Below are 23,936 nucleotides of genomic sequence, written 5' to 3'. Positions count from 1 at the left end.
TATTGTAGGACTGCACTGTTTAGGGAATAATATTCATAATGAGAAGGAAAATCTGTGCATGCTCCGTACAGATGCATTTTCCCCAAATATATTTGATCTGCAATTGGTTGAACCCATGGATGCACACAAAAGCAAGCAGAATGATTAAATTATGAATATTGACAGTACAATCACAAGACCAAGTAGGGATCATCTCAGGAATATGCTAATGATTTTGTCTCAAGGATTCTATTAAGACAATAAAACATACTACTACTCCCACAGAGGGAAAACAGTCTGATCAGAGGATTTTGATGTAAATCCAACACCCTCATTTTTCCAAGAGAGCCTCAATAATTTGAGAATACAGGGGTTACTTCTTTATTATAAGGAAAATACATGTCTTTATAGAAGTTAAATTGTGTGAGACATTAAGTCATCTCATTCATGTCAAAAACAAGTATACCACCTGAATTGCTGTCACTTAACACAGTTCTCAAATGTAACTGGATGATAGAGAAAGAAGGGGGAAACAGCCATTTCTCAGTATCCATGGGGTGGGAGGGCCAGGACTCCTATGGATATCAAGATCCTGGGATGCTCCAGTCCCTCATATAATGGCATAGCATTTGCATGTAACTAATGCACAACCTTTACATCACCTCTAGATCACTCATCATACCTAATAAGATGAAAATGCTATTCTACTGTATTGTTTAGGGAATAATGGCAAGAAAAGGAGTGTGTACATGTTCAGTATAGATGCAATGGTTTTTCAAAAATTCTAATCTATGGGGGATTGAATCTGCAGATGGGGAACTCAAGGATACAGAGAACTGATGAACTGGAAAGGAGGAGTCCAAAGAAAATCTTAGAAACAATAAATATTACAACAATAGTGGTTGATTTTTGGCACTAACAAACAATAAGCTAATGTTTTACTATACATCCAGGCAGAAAATGAAATGGAGGAAGTCATTGAATTGAATATGGGGCCAAATGATAAAACATCTATAAGGAAGCAACAAGCAATTCAGAGCACCTGTGTGACATAAAATTACACTTGAGCACAACCCGACTGAGATATTCTTGAATAGGAAGACTCAATCTATAAATTCATTGTGATCCCATTTTTTTCAAGATGCGTGTATTTTTGAAAGAAGAAGAGGGAGTGTGTGTGCAGGAGGTTTTAACTTGAAACTACTGATTTTAATGTGAATAAAGCTTTAGAAATTAAAACCATTCTTAGATAATTCAATGGAACAGAAATAGAGCCAAACACTTAAAGAAACTTAGTTTATGAATAAGGTGGCATGTTGAACAAGTGGGAAAAAGACTGTCCCTGAATTAAAGAGTTGCATTATTTTATATTTTGTTGACACAACCGACCACCATTTGAAGGGAAAAAATAATCTTTACCTCTGCTTCCTGCAATAAATGAATTCCAGGGTGTTAGGAAGTGTAAAGATTAACAAATGAAGCCATAAGTTTTTGAAGAAAATATGAGTTAAGTTTATTCATAATCTCAGAATGGAGAAGGCCTTTTAAAACCAGAAACAAATCCCATATTGTACAAAGGAAATACAGATAATTTGATAACATAAAAATTCAAACCTTATATATAACTATATATAAGCAAATCAATAAATAACATCAAAAGACTAATTACTAATAGAATATTTTCAGGACATAAGACAGAAAATTCCCAACATGCACAGGTTATTAACAAATAAAAAGCCAAATAACTCAATTGATAAAGTGTAAAAGATGTTCACAAAAATTGAAATTGCCAAAAAACACTCGAAAAGGCGTTTAAGTTCACTCATAATAAAATGAACTAGAATCAAGATAACATTACAATATAATTGTTCAACAATCATAATTGGAAAAAAGTAAGTTTGAAAATGCCCAGTGCTTTACAGCTTAGAACTGCCCCTTTCCTTTGTCCTCTTGGTGGGGGTCCCAATTGCTCTGCTTCTGGAGGGTAATCTGGCAAAATCTATCAAAATGTCAAATGCACAACGTCTCAAATCCAGCAATTCCATTTTAAGTTGGAATTTATACCAAGACACAGTCACAAAAAAGTGCTGAGATACAGGTACAAGGATGATAATTATAGCTTTGTGTATAAAAATAAAACTGGAAATATCTATATGTTCACCAATAAAAGACTAATCAAATAAATTACAGTCCACTGAGACAATGGAATGCTAAGCAGCTATTAAGAGGAATGAGGTAGATCTTTATGCGTTATTATGGAAAGACCTCTAAGATAAAATACTAAGAAAGCAAGGTGCACAGTGCTTCACACAGCAGGGGGGCTAGAAGACTTCTCCATGTTCCTTTCTCTCTCTAGCCCCCTCCCCTTCTACCTTCCTCTCCAGAAATAACCCTAAAAGCTCATCCATGGCACCCTATGGGGAGAGGCCATGGAAGGCTGTTTTTCACCATTCATACTTTTCTAACTATGTTCACGTCTATTTCTTATTACATTTATAAATGACAGAATAGCTATTTGGGTGGTCAAAACATGAACTACTTTTGTTTGCTCTTTATGTTTTTCTGTGGAAAATACAAAACCAAAAAGGTTTTCCTTTTAAAGCAAAAATGTAGTAGAGATCAGTTCTTGGATAACAGTAAGAATGCAGCATTCGCTTTATATATCAAAACACTTGTCCTTATTCCTAAAGACACTTTAATGGGAGAAGAAAAAAAAAAACAGAATAGTGTGCATCATTCATCCACACCACATAGAACAGGTGATCCAGATCTGAGGAAGCCCTTGCTCCAAAAGGCCTTGATGCTGGGAGGTGGGGGGCCTGATTTACCAGCCTTCTTCATTTAAACAGGGCGCCCTCCCTCACATCACATCAACAGTGGCTTGTGCACATGGGCACACATGTATACACAGTCATACAGTCATACGTGCACAGAGAGCATGACAAGCCCCCACCTTCCTTCCTCCAGTGCAGATGAATTCATGTACATTACCCAGAAATGAATGAAATGGATGGCTGGAAAGATGTACAGTTTCCTTTCTCTGAAAATCTAATCTTCTCTCATGATGCACCCATCTTGGGAGTTGGAAGTAAATTAAAGATCTCTAGGAGTTCAGAAGCTTTCTGCAATTTTGAGCTGTGAGCTGTTACAAGATGACATAATAGAACAGCAGAAGTTTTTTCTTGGTCATTAACCTCTGATCTCATTTAAAAATCAGAAAATGAGAAGAGGCAAAGTGACTATTGTCAGCTAGATAATCTAAATGGAGCACCGCTACCTCTTAGGTTTAAAAATTTAAGTTATTCTTGTTTCCAAAACACATGTGCAGCGAACCCACCAGCTGATCATAAGCCAGCTTGCTGTGCTCAAGCTGGGACAGCTGTGGGGAAGCAGAAACCCAAATTGCTGGCTGTGCAATCCCTGATGCTCTCCGAGCTCCTTCCCGCTGACTGCACTGGTCAGGCATCCAATCAAGACACTGCCTACACCATCCCCTCCCCAGCTCCTGTCACACACGGGGCCATGGAGGTCCCTGCCCCCACCCTCTGGCCCTGACATATGGAGAAAAAACAGACAAACAAACAAACAAGAAACTTTCACTTTGTGTTGAGCCTTTGTATAGATGCACATATTCCTGAGTGGAATCTACACCAACACATGTGAAGCATCTAATGCATCACTATTTTCAAAAGAACACAGAAATGGTTTGAGTTAGCTTTAGCTATTCATTGGAGTTGGTAATTCCAGTAGGACTCAAGCCATCCTGGGGGCTCTACAGCACAGACACACTCAACTCCCCACAACCAGGGCACAGCATGTGAAGCTGGGGAGTCACCTGGTACCCACGAGATATACAGCTCTGCTCTCCAGGGTCTGGTCCTAGTTTAGAATCAACTTAAAGCTACATCCCTCTTATTCCCTTTACAGAGAACGTCTTCAGAAATTAGGTTGGTGAAAACAGTTTGCAAACCCAACCACCTCTTTCTGTTGCTTGTTTTCAACATAGAAACAGCAGAAAACTGTTGACAGGGGGGAAAAAGACAGACTGCAGAAAAATCAGTAGATAGGGTTTCAGGATTTTTCATTTTTGGTTTGGTTTCCTCTCACCAATTGTTAGAGTGGAATTATTGCATTTGGCTTACTGTTAGCGTCAGTCTAGGTTTATGCACAGGCACGAGCATACGCTGCAGTTTCATGTAGTCCTTCCTGGCAGGTGACATGCACACATGCAAAACCAACTCTACAGGCTGCCCCTGGCGATCCAGGTTTCTGGACCTCTCTGAAGGGCTCTCCTGCAAATGGGCAAAATGTTCAGTGGCCCTGCTGCATAACAACGTGTCAACGGTATCAGCCCATCTGAGGGCTTCAACCAACAGGTGCTGGGGTTGTTACTGAAAGTAATGAGGAAACAATAACCAACATGATTGACGGCTGTCAGGGAAGGTCAGAGTAGTCACATTGAATGCTTCTGAGGGATTAGCACCCCAAAGTCTCACTGAGCCAGCAACTGTCCACCTGTGTGTTTCAAACACCTACAGAACCACGCGAAGTCACGCGAAGTCTTTGGACACAGCCTCGACGAAGTTTGGAGCGGACATGAGGATGCCGATGGTGCAGATGATGGTGAAGACGGAGAAGGCCATGAGGCACAGGCGGTCCACCACGCAGGCCGCAAACTTCCACTCGCTGCACACCGCCTCGCTCTCGTCCTGGCAGCGGAAGCGGTTGGCAATGTAGCGCACCTCCTCCAGGATCTTGGCCAGGTCTGGGTCCCCCTCGGAGGGCTGCCCGCCATGCAGGAGATGCTCATCATGCGTTGGGGAGCAGGCTAGGCGGCCGCACACGACCCCTGAGTCGGGGGTCGGGGCGCAGTGCATCCCATCCAGCCCGCGGAAGCCGATGTACAGCAGGTTCCCATTGGGCGCCGGCGGCCCGACCCCAGCATTCAGCTCCACGCTGGCCAGGCTGCAGCGGCGCTGCTTATGTTGGCAGGCCGACCGGACCTTGTCCTCCCCAGGCCTCTTCATGCGCAGGAACCACGCGCACCAGTTCAGAAGGATGATTCTGGTCTGGGGAGACAACTTGACATTAAGAGCAGCCCAGATGCCAGCGAGCTACAGGGCAAGCACTGCTTAACTGACCCATGGTACAATGGGCTCCGTTGCCTCCCAGTATGTGTACGCATTGGGACAGCTGAGTTAAACACAAAAGGAGAACAAAATGTGCATAAAACCACTCTGGAAATGAGCTAAATGCTGGTCAGAGAAGACACATATAGGTTCAGGGAAAGCAGTCTTAGGGATGGAGACAGCTGTCTGCACAAGGGAATCCTATGAGCTGTGTTATCAGGGAAAAAAGTCACTTTCCCTCTATGACCCTTCCTCATCGGCAGCCAGAAGACCATGAGACCTAAACTCCTGCAGACTGCACGTCACACACTCTGGAAGGCTACAGCACACTCACAGGGGCCCTCAGGAAGATTCTAAATTTTCAGGAGCAACCCTGGTACACCTGCCGGACCCCCTGTGGACCACCGGCATGAAGCAGGCCACACCTGTGGTGTTAAGATGGTCACCTCTCCTGGGAAGAGAACATCAGCTTTGCAAAACTGTTTTTCAAAGGTGCTCTCATAAAAAAGCAAGTGCCAAGGATGTCAACATGAAACAGAGGATGAAGAAAAGTGGTCTCCAATTCTGAGACTGGAGAGGCTAGGCTGTGACCCACAGACGCTATGTCACTAAGACACAAACACCTTAGAAACTGCTTTGATCTATTTGGGTACACAGATTGTTACACAGCATTTCTTTTGGTCCAGGAAAAGTTCCCAAGACACTAACTTGTAAACCAAGGAAATTTAGAAACCTCTGGCATGGGGTTTCAATGAAGACCCAATAGGTTGCTACCTGGGAAGCACTTTGAAAAGTCGAAAGTCAACATTTTTGCTCAGGGAGCCATAGGTCCCTGTTCTAAGTACTCAGCTCTACTGATGTAGAACACATAGAAAGGATATAAATAAACATGCATGGGTGGTTTCTGATGAAATTTTATTTACCAAAAGGGTCAGCAGGCTGCATTCCACCACCTCATCCCTCATTTCCCAACCTCTGTCTATAGTGTTTTGCTAAAGAATTGTCTATATCCATGAAAGATAAAGAAAATCACCGTGTGGATTCACATCATTTTGGCTTCTCACAGAAAGAAGGAAGACAACTAAAGCCTCAATTCAGGAAAAAAAATAACTTAATTTACAAAGGCATTCTTGCAAAGCCTATCCAGAGAAGTGCATGAAAAGTAGGCCCTTTCCCTGAAAATTTCCAGATACTGATTTAATTTCCATTTTGTTTTATGATTATGAGATAATTCCACTGGCAAACCAGCCAGTATGTTCCCCTTCTGTAGGTACAGAGAGTAAACTGTGAAGTTCATGTCTGCAGGGCTTTCTTTCTTGGCAATCATTTTTATGACATCTTATCAAAGGTAACTGCAGCAAACAGCTCTGGAGACAGGTGACGGAAAGAAGACGGATATTGAAGATCTGCTCCCTTGCAGCTGTAGAGACAGCCCTTTGTTTCAGTGTGCACTACATGGCAGGGGGCACTGTGAAGAGTCAGGGCGTATCGACCCCGGAGGATTTTCACCATCAGCAAGTGGTAGGGACACATCCCTCTCATGAGACACGCCATCTCACTTGGGCCTTTCAGGGTTCTGTGAAGTGAGTATAACTCCCCCTCCCCATTTCACAAACTGAGGCTCAAAGAGACTGACACAGGGCTGGCATTGTGATGCACAGGGTTAAGGCCATGCATGCTATGCTGGTACCCCATATCAGAGTGCAGGTTTGAGTGCTGGCCACTCTGCTTTCCACCTGGCTTCCCGTTAATGCACCTGGGAAAGCAGTGGAAGATGGGCCCCTGCCACCCATGTGGCAGACCAGGATGGAGTTCTAGGCTCCTGGCTTCAGGCTGGCCCAGCCCTGGCTGTTGCAGCCAGTGGATCGGACATCTCTGTCTCTTCTTCCCTTCCTCCACAAATCTGCCTTATAAATAAATATTTTTAAAAGACTAATAAATAAGAACAAGCTCACGTAATGAACAAGTGATTAAATCACTTAAAAATGTGTTTAGACTTCCACAAATTCTTTAGTAAAAGGTTCTATTTCAAAATCCTGTGACTTTAGCCCAACCTCTTCTTGAAAGGCACCAGAAATCCTGGGCCAGATCCCCAGGGAGGCTGTGAGGCAGTGAGTATGTGGGTATCCAGAGGCAGTTTTGCATGCAAAACCTGTGCAGCACCAGGCCGTTCTGCCACTTGGGGCTACACACCCCTGGAGGCACATCTCAAGCTAATGTGGTCTACACTGCCAAGTCTATTTTGAATTCCATGGGTTGACTCATTAGCTTTGAAGGCCAAAGCATCTCAACAGATGAAATTATCCTCTTGGCACTTATCAAACTGTTTGTGACCTCTTCTGTTAGGTTGCAGTTTTGTTTCTGGCTGTGCAAATGTCATATAATGCCACTGCTCCTGGCAGTATCATCTTCATAGCCACAGATCATCATAAAAGTCCCTTGGAGGCTGTTTGTTTCAAACGCACATGGAACAAAAGAAAATGCAGTGTGCTATATAAAGTGAGAGATGTATAAGCTTCATACTTCATTTGCAGATAATTGGTTTTAACGAACTCTTACTATGGGAGGTAAGAATTAGCATATGCTCTTAATTAACGTTTTTCAGGAACAGAGAAATGCTACCAGGACATTAAAAGTGGTTATGAGTCTCTGTGCTTTAATCCCCTTATCTTTGCATCAGTCAAAATACTTATAAGAACTATGAATAGTGTTTATATTACTGTATTTGCATAAATAAATACTGGGAAGGAAAACAAAGAATTCATTAAAATTAACGTTGATAGTAGAGGAAGGGTGAGATACAGAAATTCCTTATATATAATTTTATTTTGACTTTTGAAACAGATAAAATACATAACCTTATCTGCTTCAGACAGGAAGATGGAAAGACAAAGAGATATGCACATAAACAAGGCCTCAGTTTGCACAACTGCTCTGCAACGTGCCTACGTGGGTTACAGTTATGAGAAAGCCATTCAAGAAGGTGAGTCAATGTATATGAATGTCTCACCCTTTTTAGGGGAGAGGAGCTTCTCAAAATAAGCAATGTGATCTGTGTGTAAGGTCTCACCATTTAGCCTGTGCTCCTGCCACTGTCAACACCCTGAACCAACACTGAGTCTTTGTGACGTGTACGAGGGCCACCTGCCATGGAAAGGGTTCTGAAAGGAGAGGGACACAAAGCGTTTTGAAAACAAACGTCTCTGAGCTAGCTTTCAGGTGATTGTAAACTACTGTACAATGGCCATTTCTAGAAGGCCTGGAAGCTCCCTGTTCATGGAGAGAAACTCATGCACCTCACACCTTTAGCTGCTTTTACCATGGGGGCAATTCTTAGTACCCCTTCTGCATTGGGATGTAAGCTAACAAGGCTCCAAAGACCGGCTTCTTTGGGGAAGAGAAGGCTTTTTTAGCTTCTAAGCATTCTGAGGCCTTGAAAATACGGAGAGGTGTACAGGGTGCTCCTGAGGGTCAGAGAGCAGGTAGCCCTTCCCCGCATGGGGTTTTGTCCCTGTAAGGTGGGGAAAGCCCAGGCCCTCACTTGGTAGTTGGAAAGCAGAGCTTCAGACACCAGACTCCAAAGGAACAGACCCTGTAGGTGGGTGGGTATCAGCAGACAAGGCCAAAGTCTGGCCCTCAGCAGCTCAGGAGTGGCAGGATCTGGGGTGAGGTCACGGGCTTGGGATTCCTGCATTTTTTCATTCATTTCCTTTTATCCCATCCCCCTTCACACTAGCAGCTGTTCACCTGTGCCACACAGGCTTCTGTTTGGATTATATTCCTATACGTAATGAATATGTGCATTTTTATATAACTCATTCTGTGTCTTGCTCTTTTCACTTCTCATTCTGTTGTGAAGCTCCTACTATCTTGCCCTGTTGTATCTCATCCAACACTTGCAGCTGCTGTGCAGCACTCCACAGTGCACATGCTCAACACTGTACTAGCAAAACGTACCAGGCAGCCAGTGCAGGAGCTGCTCTGGGATGTCTGACTACCACATAATACTGCTGGATTGTCAAGGAGCACACTTGCCATAACTTCGCTCTGTGCACAGACACACAGAGAGGCAGAGTTTGGTGAGAAAGCTTTGCGTTTGGAACAGCCAGTGTGAGTTTTTGAATGGCAACCAGGGGCAAGCCTAGTGGTTAAGATGCTGATTAAACAACCAACAAAAATCAATAGCCTTGTATACACAGACACTGCCTTAGATGAGAAAGACCTTCTAAGATCAATCCCATTCACAATAGCTACAACAAAATTTAAATACCTTGGAATAAATTTAACCAAGGATCAAAGATTTCTACAATGAAAATTACAAAACATTAAAGAAAGAAATAGAAGAAAACATAAATAAGTGGAAAAATTGTCCATGTTCATGGATTGGACGAATCAACATCTTCAAAATGTCCATACTACCGAAAGCAATTTTTAGATTCAATGTGATCCTAATCAAAATTCCAACAACATTCTTCTCAGATATAGAAAAAATGATGCTAAAATTCAAATGGAAACACAAGAGACCCCAGATAGCTAAAGCAATTTTAAACAATAAAAATAGAGCTGGAGGCATCACAATTACAGACCTCAGGACATACTACAGGGCAGTTATAATAAAAACAGCCTGGTACAGGCACAAAAACAAACATGCAGACCAATGGAACAGGACAGAAAACCCAGAAATTAGTCCACGCACCTACAATCAACTTATCGTTGACAAAGAAGCAAAAATAAGCAACCCCTGAAGCCAAGACTGTCTCCTCAACAAATGGCGTAGGGAAAACTGGATCGAAATGGATCAGAGACCAAACCTACAACCTGATTCCATCAAATTACTAGAGAACATTGGGGAAACCCTACGAGACACTGGCATAGGGAAAGACTTCTTGGAAAAGACCCCAGAAGCACAAGCAATCAAAGCCAAAATTAACAAGCGGGATTACATCAAACCGAGAAGTTTCTGCACTACAAAAGAAACATTCAGCAAAGTGAAGAGGCAACCAATAGAATGGGAGAAAATATTTGCAAACTATGAAACTGACGAAGGATTAACTTCCAGAACCTATAAAGAGCTCAAGAAACTAAACAACTACAAAACGACCTAGTCAATAAATGGGCAAAGAACCTGAACAGACATTTTTCAAGAGGGGAAATTCAAATGGCCAACAGACACATGAAAAAATGTTCAGGATCATTTGCTATCAGGGAAATGCAAATCAAAACCACAATGAGGTTTCACCTCACTCCTGTTAGAGTGGCTCTTACACAGAAATCAACATATAACAAACGCTGGCGAGGACAGGGGAGAAAGTACCCTAATCCACTATTGGTGGGCATGTAAAGTGGTACAGCCACTGTGGAAGACAGTATGGAGATACCTCAGAAAGCTGAATATGGACCTACCATGTGACCCAGCCACCCCATTCCTTATTCAAAGGAAACAAAATCAGCATATGAAAGAGCGATCTGTGTCCCCATGTTCATCTCAGCTTAATGTACAATAGCTAAGATATGGAATCAATCCAGATGTACATCAACTGAAGACTAGATAAAGAAACTATGGTATATATACTCTATAGAATACTATACAGTGGGGCCGGCGCTGCAGCTCACTAGGCTAATCCTCCGCCTTGCGGCACCGGCACACCGGGTTCTAGTCCCGGTCGGGGCACCGGATTCTGTCCCGGTTGCCCCTCTTCCAGGCCAGCTCTCTGCTGTGGCCAGGGAGTGCAGTGGAGGATGGCCCAAGTGCTTGGGCCCTGCACCCCATGGGAGACCAGGAGAAGCACCTGGCTCCTGCCATCGGATCAGCACGGTGCGCCGGTTGCAGCGCGCTGGCCACGGCAGCCATTGGAGAGTGAACCAGTGGCAAAGGAAGACCTTTCTCTCTTCTCTGTCTCTCTCTCTCACTGTCCACTCTGCCTGTCAAAAAAAAATACTATACAGTGGTAAAAAATGAAATCCTGTCATTTGCAACAAAATGGATATAACTGGAAACCATTATACTTAGGGATATAAGCCATTCACAAAAAGACAAATACCATATGGTCCCTCTGCTCTGTGGTAACTGAGTACCTAAAATGTAATCTATAGGAGCAAAACTGACATTTTGAGATGCAATGATTTTTACTTGCCTTGACTGTGGAGGAACAATATTTTGTTTGTTTGTTTGGTTTAGTTCTTTTCTTCATACTAATTGATAAACTCTCTACTTATTGTAGGGATAACCTTATAAGTATAAAAATTAACTGAAAATTGACCTCTGTTAAAAAAAATAAGAATGGGAAAGGAAGAGAGAGGGAGAGGAAAGGCTGGAGTATGAGTGGGAGGGAAGTAGGTGGGGAGGGGTCAGCATATTCTCAAATCTGTGTATATTAAATGCATGAAGTTGTATTCCTCAAACAATAAAAAAAGTTCTTCCCTAAAAAATTTCTGAGAAGATTCTGTAAGACCTTATACTGTATTACTATATTTTATTTATTTTAACTGTGATTATACATAAATGTGAAAATAGATTTTTTTTTTGACAGGCAGAGTGGACAGTGAGAGAGAGAGACAGAGAGAAAGGTCTTTCTTTGCCACTGGTTCACCCTCCAATGGCCGGTGCACCGTGCTGATCCAAAGGCAGGAGCCAGGTGCTTCTCCTGGTCTCCCATGCGGGTGCAGAGCCCAAGCACTTGGGCCATCCTCCACTGTACTCCCTGGCCACAGCAGAGCTGGCCTGGAAGAGGGGCAACCAGGACAGAATCTGGTGCCCCGACCATGACTAGAACCCGGTGTGCCAGCGCCTCAAGGCAGAGGATCAGCCTACTGAGCCGCGGCGCCGGCCTGAAAATAGATTTCTAAAAAAGGATGCTTATTTAAAGACCTGTGTCCCATATCTGAGTACATGGGTTTAATACCTGGCTCTGGCTCCTGACTCAAGCTTTCTGCTTAATGCACACCCTGGGAAGCTCCAGTTACTAGGTCCCTGCCACCAATGTGGGAGATCTGGACTGAGTTCCCGGCACCCAGCTTCTGCCTTGCCCAGCCTTGCTATGTGGCATTTGGGGAGTGAACACAGGAACGCACCCACTTGGGCATCTTGCCACCATCAGGGTCGTGGTGGTGGTACTGCAGCACGATCACGGTCACCACCACGGAGAGGCCCACGATGATCATGGTGCTGGCGAAATACTGGGCTGCGGAGAGACACACACAGGGTGAGACTGTGGCCACGTGGCACAAACACCGCGAGTTATGGTCCCTGACCGTTAGAGCCTGGGGTGCGGAGAAACTTGACCTGCTGGCTGGGCCGTTTTTGCAGCCTACCGCCTGCTGGGCATGAGGGCAGGTACGAGCGCAGGGTGCAAACACCTGACTTTGCATCTGCAGATGAGAATGGCAACCCAGAACTGGAAGAAGCCCACTGAAGCAGCAAAAGACTCAAGTCCCAAGCACTAGATAAAGCGTTGCTTCATATGCTTCCTTTTCCTCCCAGCCAGGAAGGAGGTGTCATCTCCCGTTCCCGTCACCCCTTCCTGTGAGTGGTTAGAGCAAGTCAGCTCCTCAGGCAGAGAATCAAGACACATCTGCATGGAGTAGCGCTGGGGACGCGGAGGCACTCCAACTCTGTCTTCAAGGGAGAGAGGCCCAAGTATGTCTTACCTATCAGGGGCACCGAATCGGATGTTGCGGGCATGATCTCGGCCACAAGCAGCATGAAGACAGTCAGGGAGAGTAAGACGGTTATCCCTGAAACAGAAACGCACAGCATTCCCTCAGGAAGAGAAGCCAACATGGCCCAAACCCCATCCAACAAGGAAGGGCTCTAACCTGAGTTTCAAAGAACTAGGTGCTGCTGGGAGAGTGTCATGGAATACAGTGTCTGTACATATGGGCTTGGGTGCTTTCAGGGGGGCAGTGCCACTAATCAGTCCCAAAATAGTCTCTGGGGGAGACACATTTGGGAGCCAGACCCTTACAAGATCAATACAAAGTGGACAACTTAACTTCCCACAATCACTTTTCACTTCCTCACATTATTATTGAGAGGTATTATTCATGTAGCAGGACAAAGAAATATGCAGTAATCAGAAGACCTGGTTTCAGATCCTGACTTTGCTACTTAGTAGCTTTGTGACCTTGGATAAGTCACTGAATGTTTCTGAGCCTCACATTTGTAAAATACAAGTTTGAGAATAATTTATCCCAAATACTAAATATCTCAGCTTTCTTGTCTTCATACAGACGTGATCAAAGGGAATCACACCATGTATGGCAAATGCAAGCTGAAGTTAAGTTACTGGTCACTGTCCACAATGAGTCTCCACCAAGGAACAGGGGAAAAAGCACAGGCTTCCCTGGGCAAAACAGAGCCAGACCTTCCTGGGTGTCCCCATCACCCATGCAGGATTGGAGGAACTGAGGAGCCTATGGTATGTCCAGGACAGTGCAGCCATCCTGCTTGGAGTCGGAATCAGGACTCTCTGGTGTCCTGGAGACACCCTGGATCAGGAAGCCCAAGTGTGATGGGCCCTGGGCCCCTTCATTGCCCACAGTAAGCCTTGCACGCATGACCCCCAGGAAAGGTCTCCACGCCCAGACTCTCATCAATGACCCCTAGGCACTTACCAAGGGAGATTTTCTCCCCGGAGTCTGCAGGGAGCAAGAACACCAGCAGGGCCAGGGCCGAGATGAGCACGCAAGGAATGAGCAGATTGAGGCCGTAGTAGAGCGTCCTGCGCCGCATGGTCACTGTGTAGGTGACGTCTGGGTATGGCTCTTTGCAGCACTCATAGAACTTCTCGCTCCTCTTGCCCGGAATACCTCCACAGGGAGGAGGAGGAAAGGAGCCGGTATTGGAATACACAGTTAGCCTGTTTATGTCAATGTGTATACCACACTTGGGCTCAGCCCTGAGTCCACTGAACTCTGAAACACTCGGTGGTCACCATTTGCATAAACCCTTGCTGGTTTATGATAAAGTTGTTAAAAGACTGTCACAGTGATAGCTGCACAAGTAGGTGGACAATCTTAACAGAGTGGAAATAAACGGTTATAAATAACACACTGTCAATTTTAAGCCATTATACATGTCATGGCTGTTTTTCTATTTAAAATAATCAAATCTAAGTTCCCATCAACTGAAGTTTGCTGTCCAAGCTGATTTTAGGAACACAGTGGCTCTGCATAGTGCAGAGGCGTCCACCCCAGCATGGACTTGCTGCAAGGTGTCCTCACCGTGGCACAAGTTTCTCAAGCAAAGCTCTGCATTTTCTAACAGCTTTCTATTTCTTAGCCTACCACTCTCAATGCAGTATGGAGAATACTGCAGACCTCAATGAATGCTCACTCTGCAAAGCACAGTGGAAAATCCTCAGTTTTACCCACTCACACAGAAAGCCAGCCTCTTTCTTCCAGGCTGTCAGCCAGGCGTCTCTGCGGGGCTTACCCACGAGGTCCCATTCCCCGTTGGGGATATAGCCGCTGACATCTGCCTCCTGCATCTGCAGGTCCAATGACCAGCCTCCGTACGACCAAGACCCAAACTTCAGCTTGCACTGCTGCACATCAAAGGGGAACCAGCGCACGTCGATGTAGCAGGAGCTCTTGAATATGCCTACACGAGTGATGGGAACAATCAGAAGACAGAGCCCAGGCTGACTGCGACGTGCTCAGAATTCACAGCAGTGCCTTCAGCCCAACCCACCCTGCCAAATCTCTCGCCCAGTACAAACTATGTCCTCTGACTGCAAATCTCTGGGAAAGCAGTGAAGCCAAAGCTTCACTGTTCTTTGAAATTCAAATACCATAAGGAAATGCTGTTGAAGAAGACTGTTCTGAGTGCTCTTTGCACAAAGAATAGCTCCACAAGGGCATTTCAAAAAGTTAGTGGAAAAATGGAATTAAAAGACAAGTTTATATAGAGCAAAGATGCTTTTAAATCCATGTATACTGTTTTTTCCATAATATGTATTTTTATGCGTTTTTTGACATCCATCTTATGTGTGGATGTCAAAAACTGCTTGTGTCCAAGTAAATAAACTTATTTTTAAGTTCCATTTTCCATGAACTTTTTAAAGAATGCTCATATAAATGTGCATTCACCATGAGCACCTTGAGACTCTAAATAATACAAGCAAGAAATGTGGAAAAAAAGAGTTTTGAGAGAAATGTTGAAGGGGTTAGAGACAGAATATACAAGAAGGTGTGTGTGCTTGTGCTAGTGAGGGGTAGGGTAGATGTTTTCTTTATGTTAAACATTTGGAAAATACTTGATTATCTAGAAATATATGTAAAGGAGAATATCAACTGGTTCAAGTTCTAGTTCAAGAATGGAACAAGAACTGATGGGTTAGGTTGAAGAGAGGGTGCTTGAATAGAACAGTTTTTTACTGAAAACAGCCAGCTGAGGCTAGGTCAAGCTGGAGGTACATTTTCCAGAAGGTCATGGAGAGGGGACCAGAAGAGCTCACTCGAGTTATTTATGGCCACGTGCTCTTCCTGGCCAAAGAAGGATGGGACCATGCTGAAAGGAAGCATAGTTTGAGTGTCCCAGTGCTAACAGGGCCCACCCTCTGTAAATTTCTGCTACTAAGTTCAACAAAGAAAAGAAAGAAGAGGGGACCTAGTGCCCTTGCTAATAGAAATCCCAGCCCATAGCTAAGTTGGGGAAAGAAAATAAACATTGTGTTCCTTCAGGTCCCTTTCAATAAACTTGGTAGCACTGCCGTCATGCTCACGGAAGCTGGAAGTCATTCCAGAAACTTTGCCCATTACGGAGTTGGATCCCCCAGACCCACGCGGTTACAAAAGTTACAAAATCCTGCAACTGTGGGACTCCATTTCTATGAAATGACTAAAAATAAATAAATAATAAAAATAAAAATAGAAATAAAAGAGGTGGAAAGCAGATCAGCGTGTGCCTGGGACTGGCCAGGCAGTTGGAATGAAGTGTAAACAGGCAAAAGGGATCTTGATGAGAATATTCTAAAACAAGACTGTGGCGATGGTTACACAACTCTGTAAATTTACTAAAAGCTGTTGAATCATGTACCTAAAATGTATGATATGTAAATTCTACCTACATAAAGCTGTTAAAAATAAAAGCATGGAGGGAGTGGGGCTGTCATGACATGATCAAGTCTTCATGCCAATGTTTATGCCCCAAATGTTCTTTTTAACCTGTGTCTCACTAAGCAAGGAGCGAGCCCTCTCAGAACTAACACTGGACTCTACCAGCACATGACCAGCTGTCCCCTAGTCAGGCAGCTCTAGACCTCTCCTGCCAGTGTAAAGATCCTCAGGTGGAGGCAAAATGTGCCCTGTCCTGACCGGCTCCCGGGGTCCGGCTGCAGAGATGGACCCCGAGGCGGCTGCTGCACGCAGATGGCTTGAGGGTTAGGGGCACTGCTCCTGTAGCTGAAAAGAATCTCAGATTTCAAAACAACCTGCAGCACAGATGACTACAGAGGTTGTTTTTTAAAATAGTCCTTGCAATGGAAGCAGCAAGTCCCAGGCCTGGTGAAAAAGAACACACAGGCATTGCAAACCTCCAGTCTGCAGGGCTTAAGGTCAGCAGGAAGTGCTGCGGGAGGGTCTGGGGAATGCAGGAGAGCAGGTGTTTTAAGACAGAGAACCAGAAATGCTGGACTTCTTGAACCCAAGCAAACACTATTGGGAGGGATGTATGTTTGACAGGTTCAATCACTCACTCATTACTGACTCTTGGGTCAGACATTCGATGGATTCCACAGTGAGCACACAAATTCTGCCAGGAGATGTTATCTGCTGCCAGGAGAAGCAGGTGAACAGCAGCCCAGGGGCCAAATCAGATTCACATCAAATCAGATGCACTGTGAGACGGGGCTGGCTGTGTGTGTGTGTGTGTGTGTGTGTGTGCAGGGGGTTGTAGAGGTGAGGCAGGGGTAACTGTGGATTGCCGATGAGCAGAAAATTAAAGAAAGCAAACAGTAGCAGTGCAGGAGCTGAAACCGAAAAAATGTAAAAATCTTACAAAAGACAAAAAAAAAAAATCACCCTGTTAACCCTTCACATCCCAACTGTTCATTTCTGTGACTATTTCAGTGAAATAATATTTATCTTAAAGTTACTATGAGTAGTATATTTATTGCTCAATTTGAGTCTTTATACGTGTCTTTAACAAAGGATGATGGGACACCATTATCTGCATGCTAAAACACATCCTGAATGTGCCTCAAAATCATAAAATCCTGGTTGGATTCCCCTGCCAGTGACTGCTCCTTGTACAACCCAGGGTTCGGTGAGCTTGACTACAATGACAGGCTGGTGGGAAAACAATCAAGTCCAGGAAATAGTTAACCACTGGGGAGTTGAGACTCTTTGAGGAACAAGTCACTGATGAGTCACTGGACCTTGTGCCTACCCCAAGAGTGCTCTTGAATGCATGCACTCAAAACACCACCCCACCCCCAAAACCTGGAGAGCAGCATCTGTCCAGGCACTCAGTCATGGGGGGAAAGAGGCTGGAACCGAAATGGAGAGGAAAGGGCCTGGTTTTCTGGCTTGCAGGGTAAAAGCAGAGTTGGGAATTCCCCAGCAAGAGAAACTCGCTTCAATTGTGGAACGAGTCTAAGAACACACGGCATGATAAGAACATACAACACTCACTGGTAAAGACAGCTCTAGCCTTGATTCCCAGACAAAAGAGGAAGCCTCAGGAAATACAGAAGAGGCAGAGTAGAAGGAAGGGGAGAGGGTGGCAGTGAACGGAGGCACAGGGCAGAGCAGGACCCCTCAGGTGAGCACCTGAGGACGGACGCCCACACCTGCTAACATAGGCTAGCTGGAACAGCACAAAGGACATGGCTCTTACCTGGAGGGAGGTACTGGCAATGTCCAGAAGAGTTCACCAGGACGTTGGTGTGGAACGTGGCATCAAACCGCTCATCAGCACTAGCAACAAGAAAGAGGATTTTGTGAGGCAGCACGACCACACTGTGGACTTCCCAGCATGTCAGCTCTGTCACGGCTGTGGCTGCAGGGACTTGAGAAGGGCTGTTTGCTTCAGCCACCCCACACCTGACCAGAGCACCGCCACAGTTCCTCTGGGAGTCTTCCCACAGCCCATCTTGAAAAGGCCAACATCTACCCTGCTTCAGATGAACTGTGGTGCATTGCATAAAGTATACAAGATGAAGCTCTTAAACAAGGTGCAACGTGAAAACAGTTTAGGAGGCCATCAGTAGACGAGAACTCCTAGTCCACCTGCAGGAGAACCAGGATGGATGGACGTGCTGCTCCCGCCTCGGTCCAGTGTGGCCTCCTGTGGTCAAGGCTCTAGTTCCAGCCTCTTGGATTGGGGCCAACACTGGGTTAGTGGATAATAAATCCTCTTGTACTTTTAATGACTGCAGGTGCAGGTGGGAACTGGGTGTCAGCAAAGCCCCAGAGGGACCTGGGTCCCAGTCACTGAAGACAAGAAGGAGTGTGGGTGAAGAATTAAGTATAAGTTCAAGCAAAGACACCCTGGAACTCTCCTCTGCCCATGTTTAAACTTCCTGCAGCCAGAAGTTACCAACTTGGATACAGATACACACACACACACACACACATCTCCTCTATAGGACCCTCACATCTGGGGTCCGTCACCACCTGTCATCATCACCCCAGGGCCAGGTCCCAGAAAACTGACCACAGCCCCTAGGCCCTGGAGCCCAGTGGAATCATTCCAAATGGCCAGTCCTAAGCCTGATGACCCTGCCTTGCCTGTCCCCACTGGATTCATGATAAAGGCTCTTGCTCGCAATTTTTCTCATTCCTCCTCTCGCCTCTGGACGGACCCTGATACCTTTGCAAGTGGCCCTGCCCACTGTGTCGTGATTCCTATTGGCCAGGGAACTGTAACAACTTGTCCCTTCATGACAGTCATTTCTGATCATGCTCAATTACAACAAAATGCTAGTTACCTTTAAAACACAACCCTACATGTAAATAAATATAAACTACCTCAAGAAAGCATGGGCAGCCAGTCAAGGGGCCTGTACCTCCAAGTAAAGTTCTCCTCATTCTGGCAGCCAGGAGACCCCTTAGAAAGGGCAACTCACATCAGCAGAGCCTTGGGAGGTCTTCCTATGTCTGACACCTTCTCAATGGAAACCTCAGAATCACAAGATGAGGACAGCATTCAGCATGAGACACACACAGGCAAGGGGAAACATCATGAAGTTGCAAAATGAACAAGAGGAACCAAAAATTACTCCTTACGAAACTAAGATCCCCACGAAAATGCAAGCAGACACTGCAATTGTAAAAAGAGCAATATGAAAATTAAGATATGATTTATGAAATAATTATTCATAAATGGGTAGGGGGTTGGTTGATAAAAATCACACAGATGACAATTAGGACAGAAACAATGAGTGCCAGAGAGGACAGGGCCAGGAGAACTCAACTGATCAAGTAACAAAATTCTTATCAAGAGCAAACAGGCTTAGTGGGATGGGGAGAATTCCCAAAGAAAAATGACATGGAAATTTTCCAGAGTAGAAAGAAACCATCGGAGCATGAAGGCCAAGAAAGACATTCTTCAGGAGGTCTAGAAAGGGGAGGGTCCGCGTGAGAGCAAGCAGCTATGGGTCCTCTGAGGACAGGATGCACAATCCAGTGGATTCGGAGCCAAAGCGGGGGATAACGAGCTGAGAGTGCCATGGATTTAGAGACATATTTTTAAAAAATGTATAGTAAGAAAAATGACAATCAGAGTCAAGGGAAAAAGCTATACAAGGAAGTCACGATGTGCATATGAAACAAACAAAAATGTAACGAAGTTTAAAGGGAGGGAGAGAAGATAAAAGGGAGGGAAAGAGGAAGAACAATCAGTTATTAAAGGACAGTAGTCCACGGAGACAATGACGCAGCCACCTGTTGGGGGACAGCAAGCACAAGGAGAGGCAGGGCACGGGAACTCTTCCTCAGAAGGTCGCCGGCAAGTTCCCTGTGTCTCTTTTACTGGCCAGGATTACATCAGCCATTTGTACAGCACAAACCAGTGCTCTTCTAACTCTAAGATCACTTGCAGTGTTACCTGATAATCTTCAGAACATGGCTGTCAAGACTCGGTTTCCTAGATAAGCAAGTCTGGGAAAGCAGCTGCATGTCCTCGTGGGAGCCCGCGTTCCCATAAGAACTCAATGCCCTTCTTGTTAACAGGCGATCTACCAGCCTAACTCAGTGCCTGCGGCCACACCCTGTGTCCAGGAGGAAGCGTCCTCCCTGAGAGTGCTCTGGCAGAAGCTATGTTCCCTACACCACCCCTGTACTTCCAAACACACTCAGGGCAAAAGAGAGAAGGGAGGAGGGTCATGATGTAACTACTCTTTGCTTGAGTGTCTTCTGTTCTGATTGGATTAATCACAAACAGGACAGAGCACAGGTTATCTGAAAACTCACTCTCCAGAACTCACCCAGGAGAACACCAGGAACTTCCAACTACGTCCCCGGAACCTTGCAATGCTGTACGGACACTTCAGTTCTGCAAGTGTTTGATTTAAAAATTTTGTTTCACTCGCATTTTAAAATGTTGATAGAAGTCAACACATTCAAATGACTGACAGAATTTTAACCCTTCAGAGACTCCCAATGTGTTAATGTGTGCGGCCTGCTTAACTCCCTTTTTGAGGTTGAATTAAACTCCCCTTGCCATGAATGTGCATGTATGTGAACGTCTTAGAAATGATTCCAGCTCTGCAGTGTTCTTTTTAAAAGTTCAAGCCATAATTACCCGGCACTAAGACTGCACGGGTTCCCACCATGTCCGTGTCCATGGCAGCAATAATATCAAGTGTGGCCTCGTGTATCTGAGGGACACAAGGTTGTGCTTACTTAAGCTTTGGTTTTTCCTGTCTGATTTTTAATTTATAACACATACTGTGAGCACTTGTTAGAGCGGGGATTCAACTCTGGGAAAAAAAATCACAGTTCCAGCTAACTCCAAGCATTTGGATCAATTTAATTGAAGAGACTCTCAAGATCACAAGGCGGACGGGTAAAAACAAGATTAAAAAAAAAAAAAAAACTGTTGCTATTGGCAACAGCTTACCTATGTGACTCAGTGATTTCTGAATATTGTTCATCTAAACAGAATATTGAGATACATGGAATTGCAGCATGGTCACTGTTACCAAAATTCAAATCTTAAGATTCATGATGGCGGCTGCGTGGCTTTTTCCCATAGACAAATGGACTTTATATATAAACAATAAAAAAGGAAACTCTTGTAATAGATTGGTGCTAACACTGCTTCGTCTGTTTTCAGTACTAAAGCCAGATGCAAGATGTGTTTGAAAAAGGGCCATGTTACAAAACAACAGTTGGAAAACAGCTCTCTGAGGCAGGAAATGAAGTCCCTCGGAAACGGAGCAACCAAAGCCCCGTGAGGACCTGCACGCTGGGCTCTGTGCACAGGGGGACATCCGAGCCGTACCAGCGCACACTGGACACAATGTCGAGTGAGGACGCAGCCCTGCAGCTGACAGGTACTGATAACCGTGGAGAAGGGACAGGTCCACAGGGATTCCTCCTACTCCTGTCTGCTTTTGTGTGTATTTGACATTTTCTGTATTAAATCATGTGAAAATGGTTAACTATTTTTTTGTTGCATCTGTGGGGTTCCTGAGGATTCCAGCTTGGTTCCCTTCACTCTCTCTAAGCACCCCATTTCTCTGGCTGCCTCTGTCCTCTTCCAGCCAGTGATGACTGAGGACCCACGGTGCTTGCTCTCAGGGTGAGAAGAGCTCTGAGCCCCACCCCCACCACTGATGGGAAGGCAAGGGCATTTGTAACTCAAATATTAACATGCATGATTGGGGCCGGTGCTATGGTGCAGCGGGTTAACGCCCTGGCCTGAAGCGCCGGCACCCGATATGGGCACCAGTTCTAGTGCTGGCTGCTCCACTTCTGATCCAGCTCTCTGCTATGGCCTGGGAAAGCAGTGGAAGATGGCCAAGACCTTGGGCCCCTGCACCCATGTGGGAGACCCAGAGGAGGCTCCTGGCTACTGGCTTCAGATCGGCAGAGCTCCGGCCATTGCAGCCAATTGGGGAGTGAACCAGTGGATGGAAGACCTCTCTCTCTCTACCTCTTCTCTCTCTGTGTAACTCTGACTTTCAAATAAATAAATAAACCTTTTAAAAATAAATAAAATAAATAAGGTAAATCTTTAAAAAAAAAAAAGAAAAAGAAAAAAAGATGCATGATCTATGCCCCTAAAGGATGAACAGGAGGAGAGGGCACCTGGACAGGTTCCAGCAATGGGCAGAACTCCCACAGGGAAAAATAACAGTGGGCAAGGCCCCTGGTAGGCACAGACGAATCACAAACTTGGAGGAAAACCAGTATGAGGGAGAGTCTTCAGGGAGATGTGGTTTGCTTGCACCCTGAGGTGACTGAGATGTGGCCCTAAGCACTGAGGCCAAATTTGGGAGCAAGCTTAGGGTGGCTGTGCCAAGCAAGGCTCAGGGCCCCAATCTGTATGGATGTAGCTGTGCACTCAGGCATCAGTGGTAACAAAGACCTCAGGGACAGGATGCAGGGCATAGCTGAACCCTGGGGTTCTGGGCTTCGGCCTTTACCTCCTCTGCATCCCTTGAGGTCCATGCAGTGCCTGGTCCCGTACCTGTAAAAGGCTGCTGGCCCATAGCAAGAGCCTTCTGATCCCAAACTCAGCAGAGCCTCCTGCCTCACCCCCTCTGCAGCACTGATTCCCACCTCTGAGCATGGAAGGGAAGGAGATGTAACTGTGCCATACAAACAGGAGTCCAGCTGTCGGCACCCTGAGAGAAAAGAACAGAGCAGACAGACATGCAGGAAACCAGGCAGGAACAACTCCCAGCTCACCAGAACGAGAATCTGCATCCAGAAACAGATGAAGAATGCAAAGAAAGAGAAACCCAGACACAGTGTACTGTTGCAAAGACCCTGTGTGGGCTTGGGATGACCAAATTAGTAAAATCAATTCCATTCTGTGATCTCTTGCCATTCTTGAAAGACAGAGAGACGCAGAAGAGGTGAAAATGGAATCTATCTAAAAAAGTAAGAGATGAGGAAGGAGGAAGCACATCTCTCTCAGACGGTAATCAAAAGGGACCCTTTATTTTAAACTTCTAAGAAAGAAAAAGCTACCAATTATATGTTTCTCTCTCTCTCTCTTTTTTTTTTTTTTTTTTTTTGACAGGCAGAGTGGACAACGAGAGAGAGAGACAGAGAGAAAGGTCTTCCCTTTTTGCCGTTGGTTCACCCTCCAATGGCCGCCGTGGCTGGTGCGCTGCGGCCTGCGCATCGCGCTGATCCGAAGCCAGGAGCCAGGTGTTTCTCCTGGTCTCCTATGCGGGTGCAGAGCCCAAGCACTTGGGCCATCCTCCACTGCACTCCTGGGCCACAGCAGAGAGCTGGCCTGGAAGAGGGGCAACCGGGACAGAATCCAGTGCCCCGACTGGGACTAGAACCCGGTGTGCCGGCGCCGCAAGGTGGAGGATTAGCCTATTGAGCCGCGGCGCCGGCCAATTATATGTTAATACATGACTGATGAAAGTATGCCCAGATTTCAGAGAGAAACAAGTCTGCTTAAAGTAGTTGAATTCGTTGAGATGCAGCGACACAAAACAGACTGATCCTGCCATAGTTTGACTGAGTTCTATATTTTAATATAAACATTAAGGAGTTGCAACTGAAAACATGGCCCATCTCAGTCCATGACCAAAAACTGTTGAGAAGTGAATTTCCATGGTCATTTCCACCTGCCAGAGACAGCAGGAGGCAGGCACCTGGAGCATCAGCAGGAAGCCCCCAGAAGAATTCAGTCAAGAA

The 23,936-nt window shown here is 45.3% G+C and overlaps 1 protein-coding gene across 2 annotated transcripts in view; it reads right to left on the bottom strand.

Annotated features, from left to right (window-relative positions):
* Positions 1-1,467: 1,467 nt before the first annotated feature.
* The window catches only part of CHRNA7 (cholinergic receptor nicotinic alpha 7 subunit), a 132,380-nt gene continuing 109,911 nt past the window's right edge, over positions 1,468-23,936 (bottom strand). For both annotated transcript variants that reach the window (XM_002718287.5, XM_051822925.2), the window contains 6 exons: positions 17,947-18,026; positions 14,542-14,709; positions 13,722-13,916; positions 12,756-12,842; positions 12,180-12,289; positions 1,468-5,048 (listed from right to left, as the gene is read on the bottom strand). In XM_002718287.5, coding sequence (XP_002718333.1) covers positions 4,530-5,048; positions 12,180-12,289; positions 12,756-12,842; positions 13,722-13,916; positions 14,542-14,709; positions 17,947-18,026 — 1,159 coding nt within the window. In that variant the 3' untranslated portion in view covers positions 1,468-4,529. The remainder of the gene's footprint in view (positions 5,049-12,179; positions 12,290-12,755; positions 12,843-13,721; positions 13,917-14,541; positions 14,710-17,946; positions 18,027-23,936) is intronic.

This window comes from Oryctolagus cuniculus, chromosome 12 (genome assembly GCF_964237555.1).
Source record: "Oryctolagus cuniculus chromosome 12, mOryCun1.1, whole genome shotgun sequence".
NCBI classification, from domain to species: domain Eukaryota; kingdom Metazoa; phylum Chordata; class Mammalia; order Lagomorpha; family Leporidae; genus Oryctolagus; species Oryctolagus cuniculus.
Note: the sequence above shows the minus strand (reverse complement) of the source record. Positions and strands in the feature narration are given on the sequence as shown.